This window comes from Gossypium hirsutum, chromosome A13 (assembly GCF_007990345.1).
Source record: "Gossypium hirsutum isolate 1008001.06 chromosome A13, Gossypium_hirsutum_v2.1, whole genome shotgun sequence".
Lineage (NCBI taxonomy): Eukaryota > Viridiplantae > Streptophyta > Magnoliopsida > Malvales > Malvaceae > Gossypium > Gossypium hirsutum.
Window position 1 is genome coordinate 32688269 of NC_053436.1, and position 11295 is coordinate 32699563.

At 31.0% G+C, this 11295-nt stretch overlaps 1 protein-coding gene across 2 annotated transcripts; it reads right to left on the bottom strand.

The window, feature by feature from the left end:
- Positions 1-2138: 2138 nt before the first annotated feature.
- Positions 2139-7200, bottom strand: LOC107894203 (uncharacterized). 2 transcript variants are annotated; one of them, XM_041086012.1, is made up of 5 exons: positions 6703-7200; positions 5626-5861; positions 4680-5490; positions 4253-4491; positions 2139-4180 (listed from the first exon to the last, which is right to left on the bottom strand). In XM_041086012.1, the coding sequence occupies exons 1-5, from the start codon at positions 6713-6715 to the stop codon at positions 2327-2329; spliced, it is 3153 nt and encodes a 1050-aa protein (XP_040941946.1). In that variant the 5' UTR covers positions 6716-7200; the 3' UTR covers positions 2139-2326. The 2 variants fall into 2 exon arrangements, with proteins under 2 accessions (XP_040941946.1, XP_016674926.1); XM_016819437.2 differs by having other exon boundaries at positions 2139-4491.
- Between the last annotated feature and the right edge of the window lie 4095 nt (positions 7201-11295).

An 11295-nucleotide genomic window follows, 5' to 3' on the forward strand; every position in this document is an offset into this window, starting at 1 on the left:
AAAAGCAAAACAGAAAAGGGTTTGAAGAGTTAGTGTTGCTGCAAACTAACAACACCCAATTACTTCATGCTTTGTTTGGGGATGGTGGCAACAGAGGACAACATCAACGATGTTTACAAGGAAGCGGATAGGGTTTTGTTTTCCACAAAGGGTTTGAACAACCACTTGTTTTTATTTCAAGTATTGAAGCGGTAGGGTTTAAAGAAAGAAAGGGTTCCAGTAAGTGCACGTGAATATTTTTTTATTGTTGAAATTTGAAAGAAAATAAGTTTACTTAAATAATTCAGTAAAAAACATAATGTTTCTTATATTACACTATATAAACCTAAAGATTACGTAAAAACAAAATATTAAATATGCATCGGGGGATTATATTCCTTGTTGTTAGTAATGAAAGCTAAAAATTAGTAAATAATAAGCTTTAATAAGCAAATTGGCTCTACACTATGCCCATGGCTAAAATTTCATTTTGCCCCATTTTACCTCAAAAGCTAATACCAACCAATAAGAATGTTTTATCATACGCCACACACTTTTGAAATAAAATGAGACAGTTTACATACTTTTAGATTATAATTTAATGTCAATTGTACTTTTTTTGAATTTAGAACTTAGTTCCTCTACTTTTCAAATTTTAAAATTCATGTCCAATTATTAATATCAGTAAAATTTTTCTATTAAATTTATTGGTATAACATTTTAGAATAAAAAAATTTCTCACTTGACAATAATGTAACTAAAATGTTGTAATAAACCTAAATTTAACAAAAGAGAAGTTAACATCTGTACTTGTATTTTTAAATTTGAAAAGTAAATAAAAAATAAAAAAATCCTTGAAATAAAAGTCACCTTGAGCATATTTTAACCATTTGCTTATTAAGCCTACTACTGCTCTAACCCAATTCTCATATTAGTTCTTAAAGCTTTTTTTTTGTCAAGAGTAGCACTTAAATCATCGTTTCATTTTTACCCAAGAAGTGTATGATATCTGATAAGAATATTTCATGTGTCACATTATTACTCGATGATATTGTTTATTGGATAAATCAAGACAAAATTGGTAGTTTAGGTGCCATTTTTGAAAGAAATAAAAAATTAGGGACCAATCTGAAAAGTGAGGTATAGCCGAGGGGGTGAGTTATAATTAAAAAGAGAAAAAGAGAAAAAAAGAAAAAAGAAAAGTAGAGTTGGGTGGATATAATAATAGAAAGAAAGGCAATTGGGCAAGAGAGAATCTAAGGAAAGGCAATGGGATTTTATACAACTTTGGATCTGACAATCACGCTCCCTACAAAACTTAGATCTTCTTCATCCCTCTTCACGCGCCCTTTCTCCCCATCCTCCCCACTCTCTCTTCCTTTTTTTTTTTTCCTACTAAATTTTCATCAAAATAATATAAAAACATAAATTATTTCCCGAAATAATATAAGATGAACATTATTTACTATTATTTGTTTAAAAATGTATTTATCAAAATCCCAAATTAAATATTAATTATTTGCTCTATACTCAACTAGAAAAATCTAAGTTGTATTGATTCTAATCCAACCCCGCTAAATATCTCACACTTTTTCATTGAAATTTAAGACTGATTTTATATGAAATTAAATATTATTTTGGTTTCGAAATATTCACTTAACACAATAATATTCATTTTGTAATTTATTATTTTAAGTTCAAGTCATTTTAGATTCATATTTTTGGTTAAGGACATTTCCAATTATTTGGTTGGATTATTTTGAATTAAAATGAATTGTCTTCTAAAATCATTTCAATGTTTCAATCCCATCTAATACCGTACCATATTTCACATTAGCCAAACAATATTTGTTTTTAATCTTTTGTTCTCACATGGGAAGATCACCCCAAATCCCAAATTTCTACTTCTTTTTCATTTCCTCTCATCTCATCCACTTGATTTTATACCATAAATTCATAATCATTGATAGCCTCAACTATTACATGAAACATATTGAATGAAAGGGCAAAAATAAGTTACGACTCCATCGTGAAAAGAAGCCTTTTAAAGTTCAGGCATTTTCAGAGTCGACCGGAAACATTCAAAGGGCTCTTATAGTTACACTAAAATTCGAAGAAAAAAAAAAAAACTCTAAGGAATGGTGTCATATATCTTGCTGTTAGAAGAAACCATGTAACATCATTTATGAATAATGCAAGTTGTTTATAACCACTCAAAAGACAGACAATCAAGTGCAGCCAGATTTCAGGCTAAGATATGTACAAAGGAAACCCGAGAATCACGATAACCTCTTCCAAATGTGAAGAAATAATGATTGACCTAGTTCTCTCTATGGTATCCTTGTAATTAGGTTAATGCAAGAGATGGTAGGTTACCTGCGGGACATCTTTGCCTGCGAGGACGTCTAGTTGTCTTCCCCCATCCAGTAAGGCTTCCATCGTCGAGCCCCAATTCAGTGTTATTAAGCTGCTGCATTAATGGTGTGTGACTTGTGGCTGCTGCTGAAGCAGGAGGGGAGGTAGTTATCGAACGTCGCCTCCCCCTACCACAATTTCTTCTTGTCAATCCAGAATTCCATGAATGACCTGTTGCTCTCATAAGCCCTCCAAATGTTTGAAGATCTTGTGTGACCTCATGCCTTGATAGAGAAGCAAGACCTGGAAGGATGTCCCTTTGGAAGTCCCTCCGCTGCCTTCCTCGCCTTCCTTGGCCCTTTCGTGTTCGTGTTGTTAACAATGAGGTACTTCCTGTTTCTTCCACTTTAAAGTTTTCGGGAACTAGAGGCTCCGGCATGTAATCCTCTTCCTTGGTTTCTGCTAGTCTCAAAACCATTGATTCAAAGGAATCAATCTCTTCTAAAGAAGATTCATCTCGACCCCTGTCTTTATCTCTTGAAATAGCCTCCAACTTGCTCTCAAGGTCCTTGCCGAAAGAGGAAACTGTCTCAGCGAACCAGTTAAGGGGGTCTGTGGTAGAAGTTTCGGATGAATTGCAACTGACATCATCCAAATGACTGCAATGACCGGATGATGAGATGGCCACTATTGCCTCAGCTGCACTCTTCATAGGTCCATCCTGCAAGGACTCATCTCCGCTTTCTGCTGATACCAGAGGTAAGTTGTGTGCCTTTTCTGATAATTCTTCTCCATGAATGACATCCTTAGGCTCGGGAATGAGTGGAGCTTCCAAATCTATTCCTCCAGTCATCTTCCTAGCAGTGCTTGGAACATTCAGTATAAAAGAAGCTTCATCCTCAACAGCACACGAGTTCAAGTCAATTTGATGTCTGAAACTTGATATCTTCATATCTGCTTCCTTCTCTATGGCCGAATTCTCTGCAACATTGTCTTGGCTCGCGTCAAGAGACGCATCACAAGGTAAGTTAATATCAAGTAACACATTTCTCCCCTTATTTTCTGCTTCACCTTCAGATGGTTGAGAACCAGATACATATGGGGAGGTAAAAGAAGACTCGTTCTCAGAAACATAATGTTTTTCAAAAATGGGAACCCCTAAAATCCTTTTATCGTGCAGACATTCACTTATTTCACTCCTGTTGGCATCGGCATTGTTGGAGGATGAAATTGACTTCACATTCTGTGTAAAAATTTGACTGAAACCATTTCCAGTCTCACTTTTATTGGTCGATTTCTTCGAAGAAGATTGAAAGAAGATTAACTCTCCAACATTCAAGTTCAAGTCCATTCTTGCACTTATAGCCTCATTCTTACAAGCAGGCTTGGCCCTTAGCCATGGCAGCCCTGGTAGATGGCCTTCATGCTTTCTTCGTAAATCTATTTGAGGACCTTGTTGCGTAACTGGCATGTTAGATGAATTGTTCGAAAGCACCACATTCAAATTCACACCGATAGCAGACTTCATATCAACACCGTTTGAGCAGTTGTCAGTAGGGAACTGCTCAGAGACCACCTTACCAACATTACTACCATAACTGGTAGAAAAGAGCTGAACTCCAAGTTCCTTGGACCCCGACGAGGATCCATAATGAAAACCGTTCCGATAGGAAAATTCACTTCCAAAAGCAGGGTTAAGTTTAGAATTGCTACTTTCTTTCCTTTTCTCGCTGAAACTCTCATTGCTATGGGGTGATATGCCAGAACTCTTACTATAAGGACCATATGAATTCAAAGATGGGAGAGTCTGAACTGACAATGACTTCTGGTTCAAGCTGCTCGAAGGCTTTTCCATAGAAGAAATCGAATGAGACCATGGATTTACCGTATCAGAAGAAGCAAACAGATTCAAACTAACCTTAGAAATCATTTTTGACTCTGGATGGCTGTTATTGGAGATTTCATGGTTTCTTCCTGAAACTTCAAAACTTTGAAGCATTCTGTCTCTTGAGAAATCCGCCCTGCTTCGGTCAGTTAGTGAAAACGTTGGTGGATCATGAGCTTTCTCGAAAAGAACCTGTACTTGCTGGTACGGTACAGGCAACTTCTGTGCCTGAAAACTTTGTGAAATAGACATTGAGTTGCCTTTACTGTGCCCTGCAAACCAAGATAATAAAAATGGAATCCTGAGTGTCCATTATCATCTGCATAAGACGTGGCATAGAAACCAGGCTAACGCCATCCCACCAAAACCAAAGAATATAATACAGCACTCAGCTGGTAACAAATGAAAAAACTTTTAAAGAAAGGAACATAATGCAAGTTCAGTAGTTCACGAGTATTACCAGCTTCAAGCACATGGGAAAGGAATCCTCTAGCATTCTCATTGTTTTCAACATACAAATTAGTTATGGACCGATTATCACTTTGGCGATGAGAATTCACAGAAATGTCTTTTGGGAAACCAAGAAGTTCTGGCTTTGGTTTAGCTGACAGTTCATGACCTCTATGATAGCGATCATGGGGCAAAAAGTGAGGATATGCAGAACCATTGGTTTCTTCAATCTCAACTGGCTCATTCAAGTCAGCCAAACAACTTTTTCCCTTTGAACATGCATCAGATTTTGAACCATCTCCGTGGCAACTAGTCTTTCCAACACCGTTAGGAAATGGCTTCCCATCACTCTCTGGCTCAATTTTCCCATTTCCATTTGGAAGATAAGTTGAAAATTCGGATGCTGTGTCGTTCCGAAACTCTTCTGCTTCTTCAATATCAATGTATGTATCTGCCGGAAGTTGAAGATCAAACATTTTCCTTCTCACTTTTGTAGGCCTGCACTCTAGTACCTCAACATCCTTTAAATTAACTCCATTTTTGGACAAAAAGGGACCAGCTTGGATGCTGCTTCCCTTCACGGAACTAAGGCAAGAATGAGCATCTTCAACTCCAGAAATAGATGGTCTACCACAAACAGAATTTGCCTTGGGGAAGTTGGGGATATGACATTTGTGAGCAACTTCAGTTGTAATTTGTGACGCTAACAAGCTTGATGATAATGATGGTCCAGTAGGAACCTGATCTTTTTGTAATTCTTTCTTTTTCACTTCATCCATCAAGTCCCTTTGTATTCTGTACAGGCGATGAAGCTCGGAAACCTGGATAAAGACAGTGGACTCAGACATAAATATTGACAAAACGAAGTGAAACTAGCGAAGCTAGACTTCATTAAAACAGGGCCATATAAACAATACCAATAAATATGGGCATGCAATCAGCTGAGACCTTATTACCTGATTATGAAATATAGCCTCGTGCTCAAGCATTGTTCTCTTCAATCGGTCCTTATCATACTCAGGATACACATCTGCAATGGCCCTCGGGAAAAAGCTATTGTAGTACTGACCGCTTGTCAAGGTTTTATCCCCGCAATAAAGTGGCCAGCTACAACCATTAGAGTCCTCGTTGAAATCCCTCATTGAGTAAAATCCTGGCAAATAGCTTTTCGACTGAACTTTTGTTCCCATTCCTGAAATCAATAAACAAGTCTAATTAATTTGACATACGATGAATCATACTATTAAGAAATAAAACACCCTCATTGAGCTTATCCCCACTTTCAAATGATGCATGCTGCAATAGTAGTCCCATTGTAAATACAGCCATTAAAACAAGGATTCATCAAACAGCTTCCTTTGGTACTCCAAAAACTAATTACTTTCAATACTATGACAAAAGTGACATAATCCTAAATTCATAATTAATGCCATCAAAAGCAAACGCAAAAGATTTAAATTAAAATGTAAGCTAGAAAATCATAAATGAATTACCACACTCACTTCATCCATGTTTTAAGATTCCCAGATAAAGACAAAATCTTTCAGAAAAAAAATGGTGCTGCTAAAGGAGAAAAGTTAGGAACTGTATGATCAATAAAGCAAAATGCTATGGAATTTATGAAGAAAGGGGAAATTAAGATGCTAAATTAGTAAGCAAAGTTAATAGATTAGATCGCAGGCATATTATCAAATATTAATAGCTCAACATATGACTACAAAATTTAAGGTCATCCATCTAATCTAATCAAAATTACAATCAACCCCAATCCAGAAACCACAAACAGAACACATAGAACAAGCTAAATATATATATATATATTTTTTAAAAAATCATAAATAGATGAAGAAATAAAAAGCTTACAATCAATTTTTTTTTAATTCACTCAATTACAAAACTACAATAATCCCGAAATTTATCACACTAGAGAAATTAAAAAAAAAGGGAAAAAAATTAACCAAATCATAAGATAATAAATAAAAGAAATCTATGACTCAAATTACCAGAAAATGAAAAAGGAAGAAAAAATTTACCTCGGACCCACATCCTCTAATCACATCACCTTCAAGATTCTCCCATGGATTTAGCTGCTATATTTTCCCGTCATACATAATTCCAAAGCTCCCAAACTTCCCAGAGTATCAACAAAAGATTAAAGCTTTTCCAACAACCCAAAAAAAAAAATTTACAGTAATAAACTTCAGCTGAAAAAAAAAAGTGGGTGTTCTGTAAAATCATCAAAGGAGGTTAGATCATCATCATATTGAAAGAAAAAAGAAAAGAGAAGAGATGAAGATTTCAATCTACTGGGCCACTCTCTCTCTCTCTCTTAAAGAAAAAGAAGAATGTTGTTGAAGTTATAATTTTTATTTTTGGATTCTAGAGAGAGAAAAGGCAAAAAGAAAATAATTGAAAAGTTGAATGCTTTGGGGTGGTGCTAGAGAGAGATTGGGGATAAGAAATCTTCACACAAACAAACGAACTTCTAAGAACAGTGACATGAAATTTGTCAACATCCGGTCTCCTTTTATTCTTTGCTTCTCCCTTTATTTCTCAATAATTTTTAAATAAAGATTTACCCTATTTTAACCATTTTAATCTTTTAAAATTTTATAATTCAATCCTAATCTTTTATAAAAAATCTCTGGCTTCCATCGTAATTAATTGGACAACATTCTTGATATTTGAAAATCATGTTAGACTGCATATAATCCAAAGTCTAGTCGGACTTCAAAATAAGAATAAAAAATATTCCCCCAACCTTTATTTTTCATGTGCATCATATTTTTTATTTCATAATAATATTATTTTGAAATATAATAATTTATAAAAAAATAGCTATTATTTATTTATCTATAAGCATTTTATTAAATTGATGATACTTTTAATCAAGCTGTCAACTCAGTTATGATGTTACAAAAAAATTCTTTCTTTTAAATATTATTATAATGACACTAAAAAAAAGTCAAAATAAAATTTTAATTTTTAATAATTTATATTTTTATAATTTTTAAATAATTAGATTAATTTTTTATAATTTTAAGAAGATTAAAGTGTAATTTTATCTTTACTAATTTAAAATTTTTTAAATAAATTAAATAACAATTTTTTTATTTTAGAGAGTTAGACCTCTTTCAACCTTAAATTTGCGTATGAATGACACCATCTATTTTCATACTTTTATATATCTTTAAATAAAATAAGTACAAATCCAAATATTGAATAAATCTAATATTATTTATATTTTATATAATTTAAATTACTTATAAATCCCTCAAATCTCTAAAGTAGCGTATCTACCAAAAAAACAAAACAAGTAAAAAGTCTCCAACTGAAAAGGGCAAAACAGTAAATCAAGTAGCGTTGAAGCATAAAAGAAAATAGTAAAATAAATAGCGTTGAACCAAAAAGAAAAAAAATAGTAAAATAAGTAGCGTTAATTACAATGAAGATTTGGGAAATTAAGCAGAATTTTAAATGGCTAAAACCAGCAGACAACAAGTGGGCCCCACTGATACTGTCTGAAAATCCCAACTGTCTGATTAAGGATGAGGTAGGTTTTTAGGAAGAAAACATTTGCAGTCATAAATGCCCTTCAGAATCTGACACATTTACCATTTTACTTCCCTTTAATTATTTATTCCATTGCATGCAGTGACATAATTGTGTGGTTGATTTTGATTGGTGGGATCCTTTGTTCTTTTAAAACAATACCAAAAAGGCTAATTTGTGGCTACTTTCGTTTTTTTTAATGACAATAGGGAAGAACATAAACATACTTCTTCCAACTTTACCAACCAGAAAAATATATTTTAATCATTAAATTTATATTTTTTTATCAAATTGCTTTAAAATAGATAAAAAAAATTATATTTGTTAACTTTACTAACGTAATATATATAAATTATCACATCGATGGTATGTCAGCATTTAATTAATTATAAAAAATTCTTATACTTTTAAAATAATTTCAATGATTTTTAATTTCTAAATATATTTTTTTATATTTTAAAATTTTAAAAATTTAATTAAATGTTGACATGTCATCCATGTAGCAATTTACGTGTATGTCACATCAACAAAGTAAAAAAAATGTTAATTTTTTTATCCATTTTAGGGTGATTTGAGAAAATATAAAATTAAAAGCTAAAACAGGTATAAAATATTTTTTAAAAGTTGGAGAGTCAAATAAATCATTGTTCGTAATCCTAACACGTGGCTTTCTTTTTGAGTTTATGAATGGGATGTAGCACGAGATTGCTTCTAAAATAATTAAAAATAAAATTTGAAACTTTAAGTGGAATTTCTTATTTTATTTTTTAAATAAATAATGTATTAAAATTTTGATTTTTTTTAAAAATAGATTGTTTTAGTTAAATCAGTTCTTTAAATTATAATTTTGATTTTAAATCAATGCTTAACTACCAAAATTTTAAATAAATAATGCCTATTATAATCACAACTTGGAATTGGCACGCTAAAAATTTCGTCTATCATATTTTGATGACAATCTTTGAGTATTTTTTTTAGGGTGAATTAAAAAATAGTTATTTTTGTTTGTTTCAGATTACATTTTAGTTGTTTATGTTTAAAATGTTACGTTTTAGTCATTTATGTCATTGTTTTGTTACAAAGTGTCACTCTATCGTTAAACTCAATTACCTCCCTAACAGCAGTCCTACGTGGCAGCCCAAATAGGTTTTAAATGCCAACTTGGATGTCCGGTTGTTGGGATGAAAATATGTTTTTAATTAAATAAATTTAATTTGGATTGTCACGTATGACATCTAAGTTGCATTCAAAACACATTTCGAATGCCACATAGGACTGCTGTTAAGAAGGTAACGGAGCTTAACAGTAGAGTGACTACTTCGTAACAAAAAGATAATATAAGTGACTAAAACATAACATTTCAAATATAAGTGACTAAAATATGATTTAAAGCAAACAAAAATAACTACTTTTTGTAATTTATCCTTTTTTTTAAACATGTAAAATCTATGTTCATCATATTTGAATTGATATTTAAAATTCAAGTTGATGATTAGAATGAAAAAAAATTCTGAATTAATAAGATATTATACTTTGACGACTTAAATTAGAATGATTTACAAATAGGATGTGATAAATGTGGCTCATGCCATTTTGCATAATAAGAATCATTAATATTTAAAAATAATATAAATATAAGAAAATTTTGGTTTTCTTAGATATTTTTGTGATGATTAGACCATAAACTAAAATTTGGTCCCCTCAAATACTTTTGCAATGGTCATTTTCATTGAAAATGTGTGAAGCTTTCTATAAGTAATGAACTAGTGGAAGATTTAGCTAAATATATGTTTTAGGGCCCCCACCAAAGGCTTTTTATATATGGTGAAACCCACAAGAAGTTTCTTTTTCTTTTGCATAAAAAATAATTCTAATTAACTCCAACTACAAGAGTTGGTTCTAGTCTTCATAAATGGAAATTTTCTAAGTTAAAATACTGATTAACAGCATTAAAATAAAATATTCTAATGTTGAATATTAACTATATTCCCAATAGACTCAATAATTCTGTTGATAACAAAAAATTGTTAAAGAAAACCCCAATAATAATAAAATTTAACAGTAGTGATTATATCAATTTTTTTTTTTACATAATTCTAGAAATATTCATAACCTCTCCTTAACTCATAAATTGGAGGATAATGCACTTTAGCGCACTTGAACCTACATCCTCCTACATTAACAACAATGCCCATACCAATTGAGTTAAAACTCAATTGGTATTTACATGTATGGTTATTATTGGATGATGAAAATGATTAATATAAAATGAGTTTTAAGTTTCACATTAATTCATGATATTTTTATTTAGTAAAAAAAAATAGAGAAACAAGAAATTTTAAAATCTAATGCTACAATGCCCAAAGGAAATTATATATCAATACATATATTAGATTATTTAGTACACAATTCAAGGTATGATTTTTTTTTATTTTTTCTTTATTATGTCATTTATTTTAAAAATATACATTAGATTTATTTATATATTTTAATATCACAAATTAAATTATATTCAATTTTAATAATTTTAAGGTTTCACTAAGTACGTGTTTGATAAACTAAAAAATTTAAATGCTGAAAATTAATTACTGAATTTTTACTACTAAATTTTATAAGTGTTGAATTTATATTAGATAATTATTGGATAAATTAATTAATATAAGTATTGAATACAATTATGTTATTTGGTATTGTTTTTTTTAATATTTAATTTTAATTTTAATCTTATTAATGTAATATTTTATATTATTTTGGGTAGTTTTAAATGGAAAAACAAATAAGGTAATTTGAATATCTCCTTTTTTTTTAATAAAATAAAATGAATTTAATATTTTCTACATTAAGTGATAAGTAACTACCTACCTACTTATCTTATTCAACATTTCTTTGTTAAAAATTTTATATAAAGTAAAAAATTAAAATATTAAAATGCACCCTAAATTATTGCTATGATACTTAAACATTTATTCAATTTAATATTTTATAGCTGAAATAAGGCAATAAAATGGACGAGATTTACCATATGTTTATAAATTTATTTCAGGACATGCATTTTATAACTCACAAACATATAA